This window comes from Trachemys scripta, chromosome 8 (assembly GCF_013100865.1).
Source record: "Trachemys scripta elegans isolate TJP31775 chromosome 8, CAS_Tse_1.0, whole genome shotgun sequence".
NCBI lineage: Eukaryota > Metazoa > Chordata > Testudines > Emydidae > Trachemys > Trachemys scripta.
The window spans coordinates 73,904,293-73,930,284 of NC_048305.1; the positions used below are offsets into that span (position 1 = coordinate 73,904,293).

Below are 25,992 nucleotides of genomic sequence, written 5' to 3' on the forward strand. Positions count from 1 at the left end.
TTACCCTATATAGTTAAGTGTGACTAGTAACAGAATACACCAAAAATAGCTATAGAATATTCTGGTTCTAGCCTTACTAGCGGTCAACAGGAATGACCAGAGCACTCTCATTTAAGAGAGAACTTTCATCCTCGGTTAAGGCCACCCACTTGAATACATTTGTTTTGAGGAAAAATATGGAACAGTCATGACCTACTTCATTGTGTATGGCAAAACAGAAACACAAGTTTTACTCATCTACTGGTACTATAAAGAGGAAGCATGGATGTTGTCTCAGAGGCACTCAGGAAAGCCTCTTCCTTAATACCAAATCTCTCTCAATTTTGGGATAGGCTTTCTTACCTAGTGTAGTGGGTGACTTCTTTATGATTCATGTAAGGATCAATGCCCCACCAATTGCTTTGAAATTTGCCAAAACATCTGCTAATGTGATTATGTATCACATAATGTATCACAGGGCTCAGATTCAGTCAGTTCTCAGGCTACTACCTATTTCTTCAGAATCTCAGTATTCAGTTTAAAAAAATAGATTAAGGCTCTCACTGTTATGACTGCACAGAAAAATTAAAAAATCTGAACTCTATAAATAGTACAGAGATGTCTACTAGAGCCTACAGAGAGCCTGGAACAATAACTCAGAAAGACATGCACTCCACATTCATCTCAATGAGATGTTCACTCAGGCTACATCTACAGACTTCTTACTCCTGGGGAATTCTGCACCACTGCGCACACACACAATTCACGTTCCCTGCAATTTTTTTTTCTCTGCAGAAAATACATTCTGCCAGAGGGGCTCTGCAGTTATGCCTTTCGCTCACGCAGGGCTGCTGTGGCACCAGAACAGAGGCAGCTGGCTTACCACTCACAGGCCTCAGCAGTCAGCAGTTGATAGGGAGAGAGCAGAGGCTGCATTCCTCACCGTGCACTGTCCATGGGACCAGGTGAGGAGGCACAGGATATTGGGGGCAGGAGAGCGGAGCACAAGGGGCTGCTGGGAGGTCACATAGACTGGGGTTCAGAAGGGCTATTGGGGAGACAGACTGGAGCAGGGACTGAATAAGAGTGGGGATGCAGGGGTGGGGGGGCAGAGCCACATGGGGACTGGGGGTAGCTGAGTGGGGGGTTCTAGGGACACATGGGGATGGGGGGGCAGGGAGAAAGGGACACATGGGGACAGGGGCAGATGTGCCTGACTGAATGGGAGAGGCTGGGGGTCAGCTAGGGTCTGCATGGGCAGAGGAGCTCCCCAACTCCCTAACAATCCCCCCCCCCCAAAAAAAAAACCCTGTTCATATTTCTCCCACCAACACCCAACAACCCTCACTTTCAGTCCCAGGCTCCTTCCCAGAAATTACTTCCCTTTCCCTCAGCTCCTCCATTACCCCTGACTCCCCAACGTTTACACTGCTTCTGAGGGGTGCGGGAAATATGTTTCTGTATTGTAGTTTAAATGAACCATTACTCAAAGTTCTGTACTAATATACCTGGTAAGGAATCTATTTGTCAAAAAACATTTCCTGAATCTTTTTTGTTGTCTGTATTGTTACAGACATAGTTGTTGACAGGTATTTTGAAATAAATTATCAAAATAATTGAAACTGGCATGATTATATTGTGTTATTTTGACAAAATATGCAGAATTTTAAAATATTGTGCACAGAATTTTTAATTTTTTGGCTCAGAATTCCCCCAGGAGTAACTTCTGTTGGCATAGTTATATTGGTCAAGGGGTGTGAACAGGTGTGATCCCTGATTGACATATAGCCATGACAGCAGAAGCCCCTAGTGCAGGTGCAGTTATACCAATAAAATTTGCTTTTAGCAGTACAGTTTGTTTTGTTTGTAGGGAGCAGTTTCACTATTCCAGTACAAACTGCAGCTTTGCCTGTATAGCTGCGCCTACTGTAAGAGTGCTTTGCTGGTATAGCGTAGTATTCCTACTTCAGGAAAGCACTCCTACTATAGACATTGCCTCAGATTCCTGAGATGATCATTTAAATGTCAACATTGTTAACTATTTTCTTGCTCATGTAAGAAAGGAGCGGGAGGATTACAGATCTGCACAATTTACTGCAAGAGATATCTCAATTTGGTGTCACAAGCAGGTGCCCCCCCCCCACACATCCATGAAAGGGGTAAACTGAGGGAGCCATCAAATCCTATAGGCATATTCAAGCCTCACCAAGGGGTGACCCAAGCTCAATGAGCACAGTGGAGTTCACAAAGGAAGCATGATTATAAGCAACTGTGAGTAGCATTGCAATTTAGTGTCTCACATAGGTGATTATTTTGAAGATAGAGCTTGAAAGACTACTACTACCTCTTCCCCCTCCCCCCCCACCCCAATTTTATTCCTGTATATGGTAAAACCAAGATATGCAAATAAATGGAGCAGGAAGAGAGGGATATAAAACTAATGAGACTATAAAACCACCAATGAACTTACCAAGGAAAATGGTCAATATACTGCTAGATGCAACAGGAGAAAGTCAAGAAACATGCTTTACATATTCAAATTACAAATATGTTTCATGATCTCCCATTTTTGGTAGGAGTAACTGTCCAATAAACCCATTAAAATTAAAAGCAGTTTGTTTATAAGAAGATCAAGTTCCAGTACTAACCTTGCCAGATTAGAACTTCTCATTAAAAGAACACTGCCACAATTTGAAATGTGGACAGTTTCAAAAATTGAGTTAAAAAGAGTGTCAGGTGTTATACCTACCCAAGTTCCCTTACCAATTGTTGCCATTTTAATCACTTTTTAAAATATATATAAAAGAAAAAGTCTCATCTTTTTTGCTGTGAGGAAGAGCTACAAATACACCAAGGTGAAAACAGACTATCATTAAAACAATTAAACTGTCTGTACAAAAAGTGCTGTCAAGTAAACAAAGTAAAGAAACTGAAAAATCATTTCCCTCTAATCTTAGTTATAGAAATCTTGGGTATTACAAATTTCAGACAGAAGTGTGATTTTTAAGTTGATGGTGTTCTTTTATTAAAAAAAATTAATAAAAGCTCTAATCCCGTAGGATAAGCAAGGGGAGCTAACCTAAAATACTCCACTACACAGGCTTTGAAACAAGAGAATCAGACCTTCATGCTCCTCTCCACTTCCATAAGCATCCTTATTTACCATAAATCTGTCCATTTCTAAGTCACTCTTAATACCAGCAGAGAACAGACTGATGGGACTAGAACGCTATTACTTTGGCCTTTATTATCTGCATCAAGTCTTGGAGTGTGCCTTGCTACATATATGAAAATAGGCTTGACTTAAGTTAACTGTAGCAAACCCATGTTCTACCACTGAAGGACAAAATTTCCTGTAACAGCAATAGACCCTAAATCTCAAGTATCCTGGTGGTTACAGGGGAGATTTTTAAAGGCACAAAGGACAGTTAGGTGCCTTACTCCCATTTGTGCCTTTGAAAATCTCCCTCCAAAAGCTTTGTTAGACAGGCAAATGCATTGTCATTTGTTGTGAAGTTCATGGTATTTAAAATGAAATTTTAGAGTAGGGCACTCTCCTTTTCCGCCTCAGTGAATACCTGTATGAAGTGCTCTAGCAATCCCAATAGATCATTTCCTCCCCATGAGGCCCATGTGGAGTTAAAGCACTGAAATCATGTGAATGCTTGCTACCGTTGCTTGGTAAATCTGGCATCCATTATTTCAATGGCAGCTTTAAGCATACGTATCTGATTTTTCTGCAGCTTTACCTCTAAAGATACAGAAACAGTTAACCCTAGAAATTTGCTATCCTTAAGTGTATTTCAGCTATAAGGGCCAAGTCTGTCTTTCATTACTGAATTCCAGTATAGCACTTTCTAGCTTTTGCAAAACCTCAAACAGATCTTCTCTTTAAAAAGTGAGAGGGAGATTTCAGTCATAATGGTGATTAAGCCCATCTTAAAAACAACAAACAGTGTGCCCACAAATTTGCTTCTCTTGATCTCCTTAAGAATGCCTATTGTTCACGCTACATCAGACTCTGAGTCAATTTCTACAAATCCCCACATGGGCAACAGCCATATGATAATTTTGATCATTGCCTTCAGTCCTGACAAACAAGCCCAGAGTATATCATGAATACATAGCTCTTAGCCACCTCAGAGGCATCAGCAAGGGCTTGAAGTTGCCAAAAAATTGAAAACATCTTTCAAAATAAACTCAACCGTTTTTAAGAAAGAAATCATCTATTTTGAGATGCAAATAAGCAAACTCAAGGTTGTGGTTTGTGTACTGCACAAATACCACCATGAGAAGTGTCTTGTCTATCTTTGGCTGCATACTACTAGAATAGCTCATATTTACTGCCGTACCATCTTAAATCAGGCAGACAGGCCAGTTTTGATTTGAGCTTTTCTGCAGTAATCCCAAATCAGTTTTTATTCCTTATGCACTACCATCAGCTGTTTCAAATTCCAACTATATTATGTCAGCAAAGAGAGCATAAGGTTTCCCTTCATGCAGAAATTGGATGAATACTACTGACTCTCACTCAGTTACTGACCTGTCAGTGGATCCACCAGCAAGCCCAATAACTTTCTACATGGATTTCTAAAGACATTTCGCTGAAAGAATTTACATTTGCCTCTATAGAGTCTTTCACTCACAGGGTTATAGTTAGATCAAATGTGCCCAGAATTTTGTGAGTGCAAGCTGCAGAGTATTGCCAAAAGCTTTGACTACATTTATATTTAGCAGCTGTATAAGCACTGTTAAACAAGAAGGCAAACATTTGGCTCTCCTCTCTTTATGTTGCATTTAGTAATAAGAGCTTCTTGTGAGCATAAGAACATAAGAAAGGCCGTACCGGGTCAGACCAAAGGTCCATCTAGCCCAGTATCCTGTCTACCGACAGTGGCCAATGCCAGGTGCCCCATAGGGAGTGAACATAACAGGCAATGATCAAGTGATCTCTCTCCTGCCATTCATCTCCACCCTCTGACAGACAGAGGCTAGGGACACCATTCCTTACCTGTCCTGGCTCATAGCCATTAATGGACTTAACCACCATGAATTACTCCAGTTCTCTTTTAAACTCTGTTATAGTCCTAGCCTTCACAACCTCCTCAGGTAAGGAGTTCCACAAGTTGACTGTGTGCTGCGTGAAGAAGAACTTCCTTTTATTTGTTTTAAACCTGCTGCCTATTAATTTCATTTGATGACCCCTAGTTCTTGTATTATGGGAATAAGTAAATAACTTTTCCTTATCCACTTCCTCCACATTACTCATGATTTTATATACCTCTATCATATCCCCCCTTAGTCTCCTCTTTTCCAAGCTGAAGAGTCCTAGCCGCTTTAATCTCTCCTCATATGGGACCCGTTCCAAACCCCTAATCATTTTAGTTGCTCTTTTCTGAACCTTTTCTAGTGCCAGTATATCTTTTTTGAGATGAGGAGACCACATCTGTACGCAGTGTTGGAGATGTGGGCGTACCATCGATTTATATAAGGGCAATAATATATTCTCAGTCTTATTCTCTATGCCCTTTTTAATGATTCCTAATATCCTGTTTGCTTTTTTGACCGCCTCTGCACACTGCGTGGACAATACAGGCAAAGTGCCTGATTAAATGTCCTCTGGTTCCCATTGGCTTCAATGGACTTTGGACAAAGACCAAAATAGGCACACAGGTCTTTCAAAATGTTCAGTAACTGATTGCATGGGTAACTGTGGACTAACAGGCACTGATGATGTTCACCTAAGGCAGCAGAATCCCTACTCTTGGATCTCTTTTCCTTTTCCCTCATGCTCACTAGCTTTAAACAAGTATCAGAGGGGTAGTCGTGTTAGTCTGAATCTGTAAAAAGCAACAGAGGGTCCTGTGGCACCTTTAAGACTAACAGAAGTATTGGAGCATAAGCTTTCGTGGGTGAATGCCCACTTCATCAGACGCAAGCTTTAAACAGTATCTATAAGTATGTATTTGCTTGTTCTTGCACACTTTAGGTGGCATTTATGTAGTCTCAACATGATCAATCTATACACTCAAGTTAAGTACAACTTAAATTATTTTGTATTGCAGTTAAACCTAAACTGCCACTGGAAGTACAGCATAATCAAGATGTAGAATCTCAGATAAGCATCCTAAACAGAGAATTTCAATAAATAAATTCAATTTTTGGTCTTTTTAATGGCAACCACACAATATACAATAATGCAATTTCTAAGTTCAGTGTAGTGTAGTTGAAGAAGCTGGCATAAGATGGTACAAATTGATACACTTGATTTTTTACTTTTACTTTTCCAAAAATTAGTATTTCTGGCACTTTAGAAGCTGCCCAAGCAGTTGTGCTGCCAGGTTTGGAGTTGTTCTAGGCCTATAATCGCCTGACCATATGGCATTCTACTAGATGCCATATTCCTTGGATTCAATTTGATCCTGGGGGTTTGTGGAGACAGGAGTCTTTTCATCCACCAGTAAATATCACTGTGTGTAAATCTCTCTATCCAGGTGGATTTTAATCATAAGAAGGAATCCTCACATGCTCATGTTTTAAAAATTACCACCACCTCACTATTTGAAGCTTCAGTACAGCCTCCTGAAGTCAACTTAATTTCCCTGTCTCTCCCCTCACGTTCTTCCCCAACCTTAAAGTGCTATATTTGCTTTGAACTATAGCTACTCCTTTGGCAGGCTCTCCCCATTCCTGGGCAGTCTGAAAAATGTTCATGCTGCTCTTACATGCTGCTCTTCACTTTTGCAGCATTTCTAATCAGACCTCTACTAGATACAGGTTTTGGAGAAGCTGTGGATCTCAAAACCACAATTAAGCTTAGAAAGATGGAGGTGTGGAGAAGATGGGGATGGAAGAGGTGGCAAAACAGTTGTCTAGTACTTGCGAGACAATACCTGAGGCCTGAAAGCAAGAGTGAGGAGCCTTTAAGTAATCTCTCAAGTCAAGAGGAGATTATAATAGTAGGAGCTCCAGGAGATGTGAAAAAAGACTGGAGTGAGGTGCATGGCCTAAATTAAGGCTGGTGTTTGCTGGGAACGGCAAAGGCAGTAGTTAATTGGTTTTTGCCCAACTGAAATCCAATTATTCAGTTTATTTATACATAGATTCATAGATTATAGGACTGGAAGGGACCTCGAGAGGTCATCGAGTCCAGTCCCCTGCCCGCATGGCAGGACCAAATACTGTCTAGACCATCCCTGATAGACATTTATCTAACCTACTCTTAAATATCTCCAGAGATGGAGATTCCACAACCTCCCTAGGCAATTTGTTCCAGTGTTTAACCACCCTGACAGTTAGGAACTTTTTCCTAATGTCCAACCTAGACCTCCCTTGCTGCAGTTTAAACCCATTGTTTCTGGTTCTATTCTTAGAGGCTAAGGTGAACAAGTTCTCTCCCTCCACCTTATGACACCCTTTTAGATACCTGAAAACTGCTATCATGTCCCCTCTCAGTCTTCTCTTTTCCAAACTAAACAAACCCAATTCTTTCAGCCTTCCTTCATAGGTCATGTTCTCAAGACCTTTAATCATTCTTGTTGCTCTTCTTTGGACCCTTTCCAATTTCTCCACATCTTTTTTAAAATGCGGCGCCCAGAACTGGACACAATACTCCAGCTGAGGCCTAACCAGAGCAGAGTAGAGCGGAAGAATGACTTCTCGTGTCTTGCTCACAACACACCTGTTAATACATCCCAGAATCATGTTTGCTTTTTTTGCAACAGCATCACACTGTTGACTCATATTTAGCTTGTGGTCCACTATAACCCCCAGATCCCTTTCTGCCGTACTCCTTCCTAGACAGTCCTTTCCCATTCTGTATGTGTGAAATTGATTTTTCCTTCCTAAGTGGAGCACTTTGCATTTGTCTTTGTTAAACTTCATCCTGTTTAACTCAGACCATTTCTCCAATTTGTCCAGATCATTTTGAATTATGACCCTGCCCTCCAAAGTAGTTGCAATCCCTCCCAGTTTGGTATCATCCGCAAACTTAATAAGCGTACTTTCTATGCCAATATCTAAGTCGTTGATGAAGATATTGAACAGAGCCGGTCCCAAAACAGACCCCTGCGGTACCCCACTCGTTACACCTTTCCAGCAGGATTGGGAACCATTAATAACAACTCTCTGAGTACGGTTATCCAGCCAGTTATGCACCCACCTTATAGTAGCCCCATCTAAATTGTATTTGCCTAGTTTATCGATAAGAATATCATGCGAGACCGTATCAAATGCCTTACTAAAGTCTAGGTATACCACATCCACCGCTTCACCCTTATCCACAAGGCTCGTTATCCTATCAAAGAAAGCTATCAGATTGGTTTGACATGATTTGTTCTTCACAAATCCATGCTGGCTGTTCCCTATCACCTTACCACCTTCCAAGTGTTTGCAGATGATTTCCTTAATTACTTGCTCCATTATCTTCCCTGGCACAGAAGTTAAACTAACTGGTCTGTAGTTTCCTGGGTTGTTTTTATTTCCCTTTTTATAGATGGGCACTATATTTGCCCTTTTCCAGTCTTCTGGAATCTCTCCCGTCTCCCATGACTTTCCAAAGATAATAGCTAGAGGCTCAGATACCTCCTCTATTAGCTCCTTGAGTATTCTAGGATGCATTTCATCAGGCCCGGGTGACTTGCAAGCATCTAACTTTTCTAAGTGATTTTTAACTTGTTCTTTTTTTATTTTATCCGCTAAACCTACCCCCTTCCCATTAGTATTCACTATGTTAGGCATTCCTTCAGACTTCTCGGTGAAGACCGAAACAAAGAAGTCATTAAGCATCTCTGCCATTTCCAAGTTTCCTGTTACTGTTTCTCCCTCTTCACTAAGCAGTGGACCTACCCTGTCTTTGGTCTTCCTCTTGCTTCTAATGTATTGATAAAAAGTCTTCTTGTTTCCTTTTATTCCCGTAGCTAGTTTGAGCTCATTTTGTGCCTTTGCCTTTCTAATCTTGCCCCTGCATTCCTGTGTTGTTTGCCTATATTCATCCTTTGATATCTGTCTTAGTTTCCATTTTTTATATGACTCCTTTTTATTTTTTAGATCATGCAAGATCTCGTGGTTAAGCCAAGGTGGTCTTTTGCCACATTTTCTATCTTTCCTAACCAGCAGAATAGCTTGCTTTTGGGCCCTTAATAGTGTCCCTTTGAAAAACTGCCAACTCTCCTCAGTTGTTTTTCCCCTCAGTCTTGATTCCCATGGGACCTTACCTATCAGCTCTCTGAGCTTCCCAAAATCTGCCTTCCTGAAATCCATTGTCTCTATTTTGCTGTTCTCCCTTCTACCCTTCCTTAGAATTGCAAACTCTATGATTTCATGATCACTTTCACCCAGGCTGCCTTCTACTTTCACATTCTCAACGAGTTCCTCCCTATTTGTTAAAATCAAATCTAGAACAGCTTCCCCCCTAGTAGCTTTTTCAACCTTCTGAAATAAAAAGTTGTCTCCAATGCAGTCCAAGAATTTGTTGGATAGTCTGTGCCCCGCTATGTTATTTTCCCAACATATATCTGGATAGTTGAAGTCCCCCATCACCACCAAATCTTGGGCTTTGGATGATTTTGTTAGTTGCTTGAAAAAAGCCTCATCCACCTCTTCCACCTGGTTAGGTGGCCTGTAGTAGACTCCTAGCATGACATCACCCTTGTTTTTTACCCCTTTTAGCCTAACCCAGAGACTCTCAACACTTCCGTTGAGAGTATTATATGTAGGCATCTAAAGAAATTAACTCTCCAGGGATTTAGCTTCCTACCTATTATATCCATTTACTATTAAAAAAATCTTACTTTGATACAATACATACACACAGTCACTTTATGATTGTTAGAACAATCATCTTCATTATCAAGATAACTGGCAGTGTGCACGTAACTGCATATGAACAGAATGTAAGAACATACATTATCACACTGGATCATAACAGTGGTCTGTCTAGTCCAACTGCCTCCAAAAGGAAGATGCAACAAATCACATTTGGAATGATCTGCCTAGTTGCCATTTTTCTTAACCCCTGTGATTTAGTACTTATGTTCTGAAGCATGTGATATATTTATCCTATCTGATGTAATTGTGGGCATCCTCAATATCCATATAAGAGTGTAAAATTTCTTTGAATCCTTCTAAACTCTTTCCCTCAGTGATATCTTGCATACATATGCAGCCTTAAAACATAACCTTAAAACTTAGCCATCACAACAAAATTCTGGCTATGTTCTTCCATAGCACAGATCTATATTTTATGAATGGTGTATAACATGCACAGTTTCTAGCTACTGTACAAAAACAAGTCTTTCTGAAAGGAGCACAAAAATCCCAATCCATGAGGCAGTTATTTTACTAATCACAGCACACTATCATTTTAAAAGAAAGAATCCCACAAGTTAAAGCTGCATTCTCTTCCTTTATTATGAAGTACCAGTTTCTTGTGTACAACATGCAACTTATTGCTTATTGACATTATTGCCTACGTCAATTTCAGCCTACAAAGTCAGTTTACATCAATTTATACAAACTGCAAGGCTGTTCAACTAAAATGTAGAAATACTTACAATCCCAGTGAAATACAAACATATTGTTCATATAATTATTCTACAAGCAAAACCCATAACATTTAATCATTCACATATTCATCTTATTACAATGTATGACTTTTATAATCAAGCCACAGTATTACCACTGCCTTCCTAAATTCTTGAACACTACAATGGTTGCCATACAAACAAGATACATTACAGTTTGCAATTAATAATGTTACCGTGATCTTCTCAGGCAATGCTGCAATATTAATTTTACTTCAAACAAAACTGTAATGAATTAATGGCAGTCAACGTAGCAAAATTTAATTTTTAACTTCACTCTACATATAAGGCATTTCATACTGTATTTACCAAGTTTGTGTTTAGACAAAGACCTATGTAAGGCCTTTAAGGACTCAACTGCAGTTGTCCAAATTGCAACTTTTTTTTTTTTTAAACAATCTGTAAAATCAGTTTTGTATTTGGTTAGTTTAAATGTTAATAATTGTAAATAGGTATTTGGGATAAAGATCTGTGAACATTAATGGTGTATATGTATAAATATATTTGTTAGGGAATTTGAATATACGTATACTACACATATGCAATATATATTTATGCCAGAGTTCATTAGTAGCCAAAATCTTTTTTTTTTTCAGTGTGCCAATTGCTTTCAGTTACAAATTCAGGATAAATTAAAATAGTAATTAACTTTAAAATAAATTCTTCATTACATTCAGAAGTTGCCTTTATGCCCATCACACTATATAAAATACTAACTTGCAAACTTTAAAAAACAATCCTCATGCAACTTGATTCAGTTAGGAGAAAGTCCTCAGAGCTCTAATATTTCAGATGCTCAAAAAAGTGTGTTACAAAACCAGTACAATATTTGACAATCAAAGCCTACACGAGGATAATATACTACAAAGGATTTTGTTTGTGTCCATGTTTTAGATTTCACTTTCCAGGCAGCAGCATATAGCACTAATGTATATTGAATTATAATACAGTTCACATTGAGACAGTAAGGACTGAATTATACTGAGTTCAAAAAATTTTGTTCACAGGCATTTCCTTTATGAAGAGAAAAAATGAACTATTTTTAATCAGGGCCGGCTCTAGGCACCAGCAAAACAAGCTGGTGCTTGAGGCGGCACATTTTTAGGGGTGGCATGGCCGGTGCCAGAATGCCGCCCCTAAAAATGTGCTCCGGCCACCTTAGCTCACCTCCGCTGCTGCCGCCGCTCGCACATCACCACTCGCCCTCCCTCCCAGGCTCTCAAACCTGGGAGGGAGGGGGAGATCCCAAGCGGCCGCAGCTGTTTCGCGCGTCGCTGCTCACCCTCCCTCCTAGGCTTGAGAGCCTCGGGGGAGGAGGCAGGGCTGGGGATTTTGGGAAGGGGTGGAGTTGAGGCGGGGCCAGGGGGTAGGGTAAGAAAAAAACGGGGCGGGGGAGCCAAAATTGATTTTGCTTGGGGCGGCAAAAATCCTAGAGCCGGCCCTGTTTTTAAGTAGACATTTACTATTATACTCCTGGGTGTCAGGCATCACACTATGACACTGACGTCGGATCAGCCAGGCATGTGAATAATTTTGTTTCCTAAAATCAGTTGCTCTATAGCTACCTTCAGTTCATCACTGGCTGCAGCATGCCTTCCCTTTTGCTATTAAAAACAAACAAACAACAAATTTCAGGGTAAAATGTAGAGAGTAAGGAGGTGGCTAGTGGAGGTTTCTGATTACGACACTTTTTTTTAAAACCCCAAAACATCCTGTGTAATCTGTGTGCTGATGTTATACAATGTTGTTTTAACCATGTCAGTCCCAGAAAATGAGAAAGACAAGGTGGGTGAGGTAATATCTTTATTTCAAGCTCTGATGTAAGCTTGATAGTTTGTCTCTCGCACCAACAGAAATTGGTTCAATCAAACTTATTACCTCACCCACCATGTCTCTGCTGGTATTATGTCATACAGATATGTATGTCCCTGGAGCTCTACATGGCGCCGAGTGGCACACCACTTCTCTGCACAGAGAAACTTGAAATTGAATCAGGCAGTGACAGATTTCGCTCATTGTTGGGTGAATGTTAAAGTTCATGTAGATCCACCATTTCCAGTTTATTGACATCAGGATCCCACTAGTTCTTTCTCCGTTTATTAATTATTTGATATAATACATAGGTTGTATTATAATGTGTTAGGAACAAGGAATGCTTCTTCATCCTTTGTTGTAAGTTGATGAAGCTGTAGAACAGGCCTTTTTAGGTCCAGAATCTTGACAATTCCCCTTCAAAAGTATGTTTCCGACATATTTTTTCTCCGTGATAAACATGGCCACACTTGAAATCATCTTGAAGTGACCCTTCTTTTTTTGAACATGAAGCAGGAAAAACAATAGAAAACCTTATAGATTTTTTGATTAATCATTTTTCATTGACAACCTACAAACTGATCAATAGTCATGACAAAAACCCCTTCCATATGTCCGTCAGTGACTGGTAATTCATCATACATAGTGTATATCAAGAGACTGTGTTTACATTCTAAAAAGACCCCACACAATTCAAGTATAATTCTTTTTGTCATCCATGAGGTTTGAGGATAAGAGGGATATATCCCTTCCCTGCTATTTGCCATTCTATAAACGTCTTACTAAGAACATATATAGACTCCTGGATTCTTATGCCTTGGACCCCTTCACTCCCTTTTTACAATAGTGTTGCACTCATGTTTGTTACTTGTGTAAGAGGTTTTGTTTGTTTGTTTTTGCTGATTACAGTAGCTTTTAATACTAGAAAACCCTCTTCAATTTATTTTCAAAATAAATCTAGAAGTATTTTTATTTAAACATTGTCACTGTAAACCATCAGTGGAGAACCCCTGGAAAATGTGGACCATTTTCCGTACCTTGGCAGCCACCTCTCCCAAACAGCCAACATTGACACAGAAATTGAATACAGGATCTGCTGTGCCAACACATCTTTTGGAAGACTACTCAAACAAGTCTTCAATGATAGGGATCTACAAACAGGTACCAAGATCTTGGTTTACAAGGCAGTTGTCATCCCCACCCTTCTCTTTGGGTGAGAGACCTGGGTAACCTACAGATGACATCTCAAGAGGCTGGAGTGGTTTCAGCAGCGCTACCTCAGGAGGATTCTCAGGATCAGCTGGGAAGACTGTATGCCTGACACTCACCTTCTGAAGCAAGTACTTTTCTCTCAATTAAGTCAGGGAAGAAGGGCTCGTGGAGAGCAACAGAAGCGTTTCAAAGACATACTGAAAGTACAAGTTAAAAAGGGAGGCATCAACCCAACAAACTGGGAGGACTTGGCACGGAACAGAACACAGTGGTGCTACACCATACACCAAGCCACAGCTCACTTTGAGGAGGACAGATGTGCTAATGAGACAGAGAAGCGACAAAGGAGGAAAGAAAAGGCACAACACTCCAGCCAACAACTATGTCTCCTCCAAGATTACTCCTGTCACTTCTGTGGGAAAATCTGCAGGGCAAGAATTGGGCTCCTCAGCCACTTAAAAACTCACCAATCAACCCCCTTGGCAGACATCATCCTCGCATTGAGGGATAGCCAAAGAAGAAGAAGAAGAAGAAGACCTTAGATTTAGAGCAATTTTTAATAGATTTTAAAAAAATCTTACAGAAATTAGAGATTGTTAAGAACTAAGGTCAGCTTGTCTCATCTCTCTGCCAATGGAATATTTTTTGCTATAAAGATATAGTACATTATAGTTTAGAAATTAGGCTGAGAACTTACTGAATTCCTTTGTATGGGCATATATTTGTAAAGACACAGTATGATCCACATGCATAACTTAAAATTAGACTAGGAAAGAAAAACTATTATGGAATTCTTACCACTTTAAAGTAGGATACAGATATCCATTAAGAAGCTCTCTGACATAAGGCTATGAAACTCTGGCTCCTAACCCAATTGAAAATCTATTATAACACACACATCAGGCAGAAAATCTTTTCCTTCAATAAACATTTTGAAACAAATTCTCTACTCTCTATGTGTAGTATACATAATTATAAGTAGGATATAACAGTACAATCAAATATGCCACGACACATCCAATTGTTTTGAAAGTGACCATTCAAAAATGCAAAAAAGAGTCAGAAAATAGGACATCAATGCAAGAGAACTTGTGTTTCAACATTTACTGTTAACATCCTCCCACATCATATTACATCTATTCCACATGCTATTCACAGAACAAAAGGCAAAAAAAAACAAACCCCAAGTTATTTAAGCACAGAATATTATACATGACTAACTCCATTAATCTACATTAATGAATGGAGATGTGCTAGGAGCAAGACATCTGATGCCATAGCAACCTTTTGATATACAAGACAATGATTGTTAAATATGGAAGTTCAAAAAATGTGTTCATATTTCTTATGTTATATTATGAAGATAGTGTTCTACTGCAAACAGATTTAGCCAATTTGTTTTTTCTAGGAAATATAAGCAAATTGTAGACCGAAAAATAAAGCAAATATTTTAAGTCTTCTATATCAAGATTCTACATATTGATTGTGAAAGTGTGTGCAGGAAAAGCTCCTCAGGGACCATTTTGGGTATGTCTATACTGCAATGTAAGCCCAGGCTCAATGTTGTGAGCCTGAGCTTGAGCGTGCACACTGAGCATAGACCCCAGATTGAGAATTTCTGCAGCCTGGTCTCACACCTGTGCTCAGGCATTTACACTGCATTACACAGACCCAAATCAAACTACCCTATCCCAGGCTTTGTAGCACCCTCCCCAACTGTAGATGCTCTAGCCCTTTGTTTGTGGTGCACTATGGAAAAATATCCAACCCACATGTTACAGGAAGCTGTCACAGCCTGCCAAAACATCCTGCTGAGCCATCTTTTGGGTCTGCACACTCCCATCAAGTAGAGCCACCAAGATGGCAGAGTCACCATTTGAAGAACTTGTTTTCACTCCCATTTCGGGAAATGGGCAGAGTATCCATGAGACAGTGGTGGATATTTAAGTGGTGTTTTCTGACCTACCGAAAGCACCTGTTAGAGGAAGGAGGAGGATATGGACGTGAACTGTCTGGGGCTGCTCATGACTCTGAGTATTGTTCCTGATGCCCCCTATGTAGACTGGCATTTTTGGACTCGGGACACAAGCACAGACTGGTGGGATCGTTGTCACGTAACCTGGGATGACCAGCAGTGACTCCAGAACTTTTGCATGAAGAAAGCTACATTTCTGGAGCTATGTGAGCAGCTTCCAGTGACACAACGCACACTTGAGGTTGCATTGCAGGTCACAAAGTAGGCTGCTATAACAATCTGGAAGCTATCACAGACTGCTACAGGTCCATTGCTAGCCAGTTTGGTGTTGGAAAGTCAACTTTGGGTAAAGTGATGGCAGAAGTTTCAGAGGCAATCAGGCATGTGATTTACCCAAAGGTGGCTGGCATAAAGAAACAACATCAGTGAAGTAATTGCTACTTTTGAGAGACTGGGGTTTCTAAACTACACTAGGGCCACTGATGGGAATTATGTGTCCATAGTTTGGCCTCAAGGAGCACGAATACATAAACTGCAAAGGGTACAACTCCATAGTTATGCAGTCCTTTGTGGACTACAAAGGAGGTTTTATGGATGCCAATGTGGGCTGTACTGGAAGATTGCTAATGCCAGCGTTTTTGGCCAATACCTTCATGGACAGGCCAGGACACTATTCCCACCAAATAACATTGTCATAAATGAAGTAACTGTCCCCACTGTTATTCTAAGGGACCCCATATGCCCCCTTTTGCCTTATCAAACTGTATCCTGATCTCAGAGACCCCGGGAAAAGAAGGTTTAATTACATTGTCAGTGAGTATAGAATGGTGGTTGAATGTGCATTTGGCAGACTGCAATCCTGCTGGTGCTGTTTCAATAACTTTGGATTGCAGTGTCATCAATGCAGTCTACAATACTGAGGCTTGCTGTGTTCTTCACAATTTTTGTTAAGTCAAAGGTGGGCCATTTGCCCCTGAATGGACCTATGACAGTAATGGATTGTTGAACCAATACACTCAGCCCAACAAGTGCTCCTATGACAGCTAGGACAGGATGCACGTGTAAACAGAAATCAGGGATGCTCTATGCTCCCATATTGTGGACTTGTATAGACCAATGGATGAGGGAGAATAGTAAGTTCATGAATGTGTTTTTACATCAAAGTTAACAGTATATGAAGTACTGATTACAATGAATGGTGGGGGACTGTAATGAATTTTAATTATGGATGAAATGACTGCTTATGAAATGCGGGGGCGGTGTACTGTCTGGCAAGAACAGAATTTTCATTATGGATTGATATAAATAGATGTATTGAGAAATTGTGTTTGGATACAGCTTCCCAGTTATGCCCTATCATGTGTTTATCCTTATTATTTGAAATACACATTATATGATATGATGCAGGGATGGTAATAAACTTCCTTAATAAAATAAAAGCCTTTGTGTGTGAACATGGCTGTATTACAAAAAAACAATATTAAAACATCATCAGGCAAGTCAGCTGCCATTACAAACACCACAACACCAATAATAAACCAATACCAAAACCAGTAATAAAATAAAGTGCACAAAACAAACATTGAACAGTGCAAACAGCGAAACCAGTGCCAATAAATAAATTCCATACATTTGCGTAAAAATTACATTTTAAATGCTTAATTGCTCTTTGTGCTTCCCAGTCACCATTTTGAATTACCAGGGAGGTGGGGGGACTCCAAGGTGCAGGCATGCATTCTGCCATTGGCAGATAAACGCTGCTAGCCACAGCTTGTAATTAGGGCTGTCAAGCGATTAAGAAAAATTAATCACTATTAATCGCGCTGTTAAACAATAATAGAATACCATTTAAATATTTTTGATGTTTTCTACATTTTCAAATTATTGATTTCAATTACAACACAGAATACAAAGTGTACAGTGCTTACTTTATATTTATTTTTATTACAAATATTTACACTGTAAAAAACAAAAGAAATAATATTTTTCAATTCACCTCATACTGTACTATAGTGCAATCTCTTTATTTCATGAAAGTTGAACTTACAAATGTAGAATTATGTACAAAAATAAATGCGTTCAAAAATAAAACAAGGTAAAACTTTAGAGCCTACGAGTCCACTCACTCCTACTTCAGCCAATCACTCAGACAAATAAGTTTAGTTACAATTTGCAGGAGATAGTGCTGGCCGCTTCTTGTTCCCAATGTCATCTGAAAGTGAGAACAGGTGTTCGCATGGCACTGTTGTAGCCAGCACCGCAAGATATTTATGTGCCAGATGTGCTAAAGATTCATATGTCCCTTCACTTTTTAACCACCATTCCAGAGGACATGCATCCATGCTGATGACAGGTTCTGCTCTATAACAATCCAAAGCTGTGCAGACCAATGCATGTTCATTTTCATCATCTCAGTCAGATGCCATCAGCAGAAGGTTGATTTTCGTTTTTGGTGGTTCGGGTTCTATAGTTTTCGCATCTGAGTGTTGCTCTTCTAAGACTTCTGAAAGCATGTTCCACACCTCATCCCTCTCAGATTTTGGAAGGCACTTCAGATTCTTAAACCTTGGGTCGAGTGCTGTAGCTATCTTTAAAAATCTCACATTGGTACCATCTTTGAGTTTTGTCAAATCTGCAGTGAAAGTGTTCTTAAAACAAATATACGCTGGGTCATCATCCGAGAATGCTATAACATGAAATATATAGCAGAATGTGGGTAAAACAGAAGAGTTCTCCCCCAAGCTGTTCAGTCACAAATTAAATTAACGCATTATTTTTTTAACGAGCATCATCAGCATGGAAGCATGTCTTCTGGAATGGTGGCCGAAGCATGAAGGGACATACAAATGTTTAGTATATCTGGCACATAAATACCTTGCAATGCCGGCTACACAAGTGCCATGCGAATGCCTGTTCTCACTTTCAGGTGACATTGTAAATAAGAAGCAGGGAGCAGTATCTTCCATAAATGGAAACTAACTTGTTTGTCTTAGCGATTGGCTGAACAAGAAGTAGGACTGAGTGGACTTGCAGACTCTAAAGTTTTCCATTTTTTTGTTTTTGAGTGCAGGTATGTAACAAAACAAAAATCTACATTTGTAAGTTACACTTACACAATAAAGAGATTGCACTACAGTACTTCTATGAGGTGAATTGAAAAATACTGTTTCTTTTGTTTATCATTTTTACAGTGCAAATATTTGTAATCAAAAATATAATATAAAGTGGGCACAGTATTCTGTATTGTACTAGAAATCAATATATTTGAAAATGTAGAAAAGCATCCAAAAATAATTTAATAAATTTCAATTGGTATTCTACTGTTTAACAATGCGATTAGTTGTGATGAATTTTTTTGAGTTAATCACATGAGTTAACTGCGATTAATCAACAGCCCTACTTGTAATACATTTTGAATCGGGTCATAAATCTTAAATTCCTCCCATTCCTATATTAAGAGCAACAAACATGGAGCCAGAAACATACCAGGCTCTGGGGCTACTTATGTCTCTTCTGTTTCTGCTGCCAGTTCTGGAGCAGGCTCCACCCTTAGGGGGGGATCATCAGACAGCTCCTTTGAGTATGGACCCAGCATGTGCTGCAGCTGCTCCAGTGGCAGAACCTCTTTGGAAACCAGTGTGAGCACAAGTCACTTCACTAGCTGGATCTGGTGCCTGCTGGTTCCTCTCTAATAGAGGAGTAATTCAGGGGTTAGAAGGTCACCATCCCGGCTGACCAGGCTGTCACGAACTGCTGTTGGCTCAGTGCTTGGTGCAGTATCCAAACTTCTCATAAAAGAGGCAGGATGTTGGGGAGTTCCTAAAAGTGTGGTTTTCAACCCTGGCTTTCTAATAGTCTTGAGCTGCTTAATCCACTCCCATCACTGGTCACCAGTCTGGTGAATCCCCCACGCTGCCAATTCATCTGCAGTTTTGTAGTGAAGAGAAACTTCTTGCTTGCCTCACACCAGATATTAACCAATATCTGACTGTAGTCCTGTCACCAGGGAACAACGTGTTTGGCAATGGACTTCTTATTGGTGGCCATAGCTAGCGCAGGAGACGGTTCACTCTGTTTGCAGCTCAGCAGTCAGAATACAATGTTAAACACTGAGCAGCTGTACTTGAACATGGGGGGTTGCTTCCATTTCCTGGGAGTCAACTGGCTAGTTTTGAGATAGAAAAAACAAGGAACACTGGCCCATGGGACTGTGTGATAGAATTGGCAGACTATCAGGACATGAGTCTGGGGGACTGAGGCCCAAGCTGCATCCACAATACAAAATGATGCACTGTGGACTAGTGGGACTTGGGTTTGGATGAACCCCTCTTGCTGGATCCTAGGGTCTAAGTCCAGGGGCTTACTGGCCTTAGTCAGCTTTGTGTGTAGACAGAAGTGGGGTTAGAGCTCAAGCCTGAGTCTGAGCCCACGCTTGCATTGCACTGTAGATATACCCTGAGTGTTGTGTCCTCTACAGCACTGAGTACCAAGTATTTAATAAGGGGAAGTGGCATGGTATCCTCTCTTAATATCTCAGCCAGTAGAGTTTGCTGAATGCAAAGATGGCAGCAGAAAGGTGAACAATAAGCTGTGCTTTTCAATAGGCTGTTCAGGTTACTACCCTCTCAGCTCAAAGAGGGAATCACTGACTTCTTTTTACCTCCTAGGATGGCAAAATCCTAAAGGAAAAAAATCTAGTCCCAAATGAATGTCTGCACATCTGCACACACACTTTCAGAACTGCCACCCCAGACACATACACCCACCAAAACCCCCTGCAACTCCTCCTCCCCCTGCCTGGGAAAAAAACAAACCAAAAAACTCCACGCTGCTCACCACGGACCTATAGAATTTTGCAAGACTAAGGTGCATATGTGTATTAGATATTAATCATAAGTTCTTTAAAAGACAGATGCTTGTAATCGCAAATTCTAGCAACAATTCTACTTTGAATAAAGGGGACAATTTAATCTGTCCAGTTTTAGACTGATATTTCAGATAGAGAAATGTAACTACTAAACTATGAGCGTAGCAGAGGAACAAACAGCAACTGGTGTCAGTATTATATAATATGCTGCATCATATATAATCTTAGTGGCCTGTGAAGGAGCCCTAAAAATAAAGGATAGGTGTAGTCTGTCCATCACATATGTGCAGTCTGTATATTTCTGTCCTTGCCCAACACATTGGCATTCATGATCATTTTAAAATGATTCTAGCACACAACTGCTGTGTGGTTATAGTATAAACTTGTAACACCAAATAAAATAAATCAGAACTTAATTCAAACCAAATGGACATAGCAAATATGGTTGGATATATTTGCTGATCTTCTATAACAATGTAATTGAATCATAGAGGATAAAAGCTATTAGGACCAAATGGATTAGTAGGTCATCTAGCCCATTCCTCTTCCACTGTAGCTTGTTCCCCACACTTTATTTTCTAGGACTTTGTCCAATCTAATTTTAATATAATCTTTCATATTTTTATGATAAACCTGACTCTTAGTCACTATCTATGATTTATGTATAATAGAGAATAAAGAGAATAGACCATTTAAAAATTTATAGCTCTAGTGAAGACTCTACATTGGAAATTAGGAATTTAACTTACTGTATGTAGGATTCAAATGCCATTAAAGATGAATGCTTAAAAAAGGATGGACTTCCAATGCAGTTTTCATGAAGTCCTTACTTGCTGTAAAATCATTTTCCTTATGAAAAAATGTTTCATCCTACCATATTTTATTTTCAGAATTAGTAAACATCATACTTCTATGTTCAAGGTGTATTTTCACCGAAGTTCTTGAGTCTACTAAATTTCTGATTTTGAAACTGGCTAAGAGAACCAAAATGTAAACATAAGTTATTACAAATGTGCATACTTAGTTACTGAATCAGAGCACAAAAAATCTCTTTCACTAGTTACCTAGTTACCATCTTAAACACTAATACAATAGAACTGCCTTTGTGTGCATATTGAATGTTGTGCAGGATGTGGTTAATTAAATCACTATTTTAAAAAGTATCTGAAACTACATGTTGATAAAAAGGTTTTCCTTAATAAAAAATGTAATGGAGGTCAATTGACTGATAATATGAATTTATTGGTACCAAAGACAAGGCACTGTGCTAATTCAAGAATGACAATTAAAGAAAACAAAAGACTCACTTCAGTTACTATGCTTTCTAGGACTGAACAACTCATCTAACATAATAAGGCAACAGGACTGCCAAGAATATAGTGTAAGGAACAGAATGCATTAGCAATCTTTGCCTCCCACCTGTTGAAAAATAAAGAGATAGTACTGAAAAAAATTACTGTTAGTTAAATAATGTAACTACACCTGTAAACGTGAGTATTAAATCAGCCCATATAATGCTCTACTGTACTCTTCAAAGAGGAGAACTGAGCTGCTTTAGCCACAACTGACTTGGCTATACTGCCAGACAATGTAAAAGACCTTTGCTAGCAGTTTGTGGAGTCTTCTTGGTGACCTAAGGAGGCATAACCCTGATTTACACGACAAACTTATGTCAATATTACTGCAGCACTCAGGAGTGTGGAAAATCCACACCCCGAGCGATGTAGTTATACCGACCTAGCCTCCAGTGTAGACAGTGCTATGTCAACAGGAAGGCTTCTCCTATTGATATAGCTACTACCTCTTGGGGAGGTTGAGTACCTCTGCCAACAGGAGAAGCTGTTCCATCGCTGTAGGCAGTCTTCACTAAGTGCTACAGCAAAGCTGTAAGTGTAGACAAGCCCTCAGTAAATCATAAAGGGACAGCTAGTTCCTGGAAATTTTTTGTTTGTTTTACAGCTCTCCCTTCCAGCCCACACTAACTAATAGCCAGACACCTGCATTTGTTTAGAGGAAAGAAGATTTCACTTTGAGGGGTGTTGCTAAAGAGAACAGCACAAAAACATATCCCAACAGGGCAAGAATTTGACAAATGTTAAGAAACAAAAACAAAATAAGTTGCTTGAGTAGTTTGCTACAATGTTTTTATGTAATAGCACCACACTAATGTGTGAAAAAGCAGTTTCAGCAGCACATACTAGCAGATGGTGTCACAAACCGCTAGTGATGACAAATCAAGTTAAGAAAGCATTGTTCCAACAAACAACAAAACAAAAAACAAAACCACCACAAACACACCTAGCGGCTCCACAACAGTTATATGGGAGGAAACAATTCTCTCAGGTTGGCATCTCTTTCATATTCTGATCTTTCCACATGCTCTAATTTCCCCCATCTCCCACAGACATCACTGGAAGTTCTATGCTTGAAGAGAAAGCAGAATATCTGCCAAGGACTATGTGGATCCAAAAACAGAATGTTGTCCCTGATGATGTTAGCTGCTTCTGTGACCCACTCTATAGGTCTTCTCAACAGTTTTGAAGAGAATAAAGGAAACTATTCTCTGTTGGGTCCACTGATAAGTCTTCTTGCTTACAAGATGGGCTTTCTTTGGCCAGCACCTCAGATTTCCAGCCATATGAATAACAAGAAAAATATGACAAATACATATTTATATAAGCATTTGAGCAGAATATGAGCATTTTCATACTAAGAAGATGGCTCTGGAGGGGAGAGGGTTACTGTGACATAGCCACATATACAAAAGTATTTAGTCTCCTATACTTAAGTTGTTTACACCCTAGAAGTCTCTTGGTTAAATAATAATAATAATACATTTAGAAGCAGAGTTGCAATACTTTTCAAAAGTAGTAGCAGCAGCAGCCTTCACAGGGAGAGAGCACTATAGTAAGAATGAGTTTGTTTGCACACACTGTTTACCATGTTAACTTGTGACAGAATTCTGATCAGATTTAACAGTAATACTACTAGAAGTACATTAGCACAGCAGCACAGTCATCCCTCCACATAAAAGATTTTTTAAAAGATAAAACAATACATTATACCAGTATCTGTAAAACTGTTTCATAAATCCCCCAAAAGATTGTGTTCATGCATATAAGGCAGCAGAAAGTCAGTAAAATATTTCATAGCATCAAAGCTAAATTCTTAGCCTTTGTTGCAAAAAAATAAAAAGTTGTCAAGGATGAAATCTTGATTGTTAACATCAAATACTAATAAGAGAAAGCACAGAAACATGGCAGGAAACTTGCCATATCTGCATAACTTACAACAAAAGATCCTAACATTCACAGGCTTTAAAAAACACATTGAGAAACCTGAGTGAAAACATTTTAGGAACATACTGATAGAAGACCACCAACTAATCAGTCTGTTCCTTTTGAAGTTCATTTGTCAGTTAAGTGCTTGGAACACACAGCTAGACTCATTTGTATGAACCTATACATACGGTATGTCATATGCCATTGTTTCCCATTCCATAGAGTGGGATTGTCTTTAAATGAAGTGACCCTGGGCATGCAGGCAGTGTGGCAAGAGAAAGGTTAAGATCAATAAAGAGGCAATACCTTGTTTCCTTAGAGGAGCATTTTGTGGCAAAAGTGTGCATTGTTTCAATGAACCCAAATGATCTTTATAGAGACGTTCAGTTTTACATATATGATTTCTAGTCAGATTTTCCATTCTTACGTATTTTGACTTCCTTTTGTCCAATGAGACAGATAACTTTGTAGCATCCCTTTGTAATTTTGACCATCCACATCAAGTTCATCACATCCAAGACAACACTAGAGATAATCCAGGCGCTTTGGGCTGCAATTCCTACTCTGTGGAAAGCCTCTGTTCCAAACACAGAAATGACGTCGGCATAATAAACAGGCATGACTACAATCCTCACCATGAAGAACACAATCGTCATCAGCACCCCATTGATGATGTTGGCTTTTGAAGATTTGGGGTACCCCAGCACTTCAAAGAACCACCTGCAAGAGAGAAGTGTTCACAAAACCAAAAAGTTTCAGATTTTTCAAATCCCTTCTTATGACCAGTCACTATTCATCAATTTATCCCCAAGCCCTCCCAATCTAAAATTCTGCCTTCTATTATGGCTTCATCTAAAATCTCTCTAGGCCTGTTAATTGTCTTAGTGCAAAGCATCGTGTAATCTCCATTACTACATAAAAAAGTTTCATAACAATATTTTAAGGAACAGTATGTACAATAATCTCCTAATTTGAATTGTAAACTAATATGTAATAAGTGTACATGTTAGTTGCTACTACTGTAGTGTAGAGGAGTGGTTTTCAGCCTTTTTTCATTTGTGGACCCCTAAAAAATGTCAAATGGAGGCTTTGGAAATCTTAGATAATCTGTGGACCCCCAGGGGTCTGCGGACCACAGGCTGTAAACCACTGCTGTTGAGCATGGATAATTTGTTTTGTAAATTAACTTTAAAATAACTACTGTGAAATAATTTATTTTTTGTTCTTTGAACATTTTAATTTGCACTGCCTGATAAGAAACTGCTATTCATTTTTTTTTTAGAAGTGAAACTGAGCTGAGAAATGTAGCTCCAAACTTCCTCAAAATTATAGATTAAGGCCCCTACCAAATTCACCGTCCATTTTGGTCAATTTCATGGTCATGGGATTTTAAAAATTGTAAATTTCATTATTTCAGATATTTAAATCTGAAATTTCACAATGTTGTAACTGTAGGGATCCTGACCTAAAAGAGGGCTTTAGAGCGGGGGTTGCAAGGTTATTGTAGGAGGATTGCCACCATTACTTCTGCGCTGCTGGTGGTGGCGGCGATGCCTTCAGAGCTGGTCAGCTGGAGAGTGGTGACTGCTGGCCAGGAGCCAGCTCTGAAGGCAGCGCTGCCACCAGTAGCAGCATAGAAGTAAGGATGGCATGGTATGGTATTGCTACCATTACTTCTGTGCTGCTGCCTTCAGAGCTCAGTCCTCGGCCAGCAGCCTCTACACTCCAGCTACCCAGTTCTCAAGGCAGCACCGCAGAAGTAAGGGTGGCAATACTACGACTCCCCCCTACAATAACCTTGCAACCACCCTGCACCCTCTTTTGGATCTGGACCCCCAGTTTGAAAAACGCTGGTCTCCCCTGTGAAATCTGTATAGTATAGGGTAAAAGAACACAAAAGACCAGATTTCACAGGGCAGACCAGATTGCATGGTCCGTGACAAGTTTTTCATGGCCGTAAATTTGGTAGGGCCTAATTTTAGGGAAAGAAAGAAGTTTGGAATTGGTGTTGTAGGTAGGACCCCCATCTGTTATTTCACATTTGCTGGATTTGGGCTTTTGTGATTGGTGCCTTGTTACTGTCCTAATAAGATCCTTAGAGATCAGTCTGGTCCCAAGCCAAAACCTCAGCTCTAAACATTACAAGTTGCATTGCATTATTATGTTAATGCTTAGCTGTATGAAAAATGTCAGTGTGCAGGAGTAATTTTGAATAGGTTTTCTATATTTTGATGCCCTACTAGAGAGGTGTAACTATTACATATAGTCTATTGCCTTGCAAGT

General features: G+C 39.6%; 1 protein-coding gene and 1 long non-coding RNA gene across 3 annotated transcripts in view; one reads left to right on the forward strand and one right to left on the reverse strand.

Moving 5' to 3' along the window:
- The window catches only part of LOC117881703, a 50,753-nt gene that overhangs the window by 1,193 nt on the left and 23,568 nt on the right, over positions 1-25,992 (forward strand). The window contains exon 2 of the long non-coding RNA XR_004646845.1: positions 775-944. This is a non-coding gene — a long non-coding RNA (uncharacterized LOC117881703). The remainder of the gene's footprint in view (positions 1-774; positions 945-25,992) is intronic.
- The window catches only part of TLCD4 (TLC domain containing 4), a 78,682-nt gene continuing 74,339 nt past the window's right edge, over positions 21,650-25,992 (reverse strand). For both annotated transcript variants that reach the window (XM_034779281.1, XM_034779280.1), the window contains exon 7: positions 21,650-24,429. In XM_034779281.1, the coding sequence (XP_034635172.1) occupies positions 24,114-24,429 (316 nt within the window). In that variant the 3' untranslated portion in view covers positions 21,650-24,113. The remainder of the gene's footprint in view (positions 24,430-25,992) is intronic.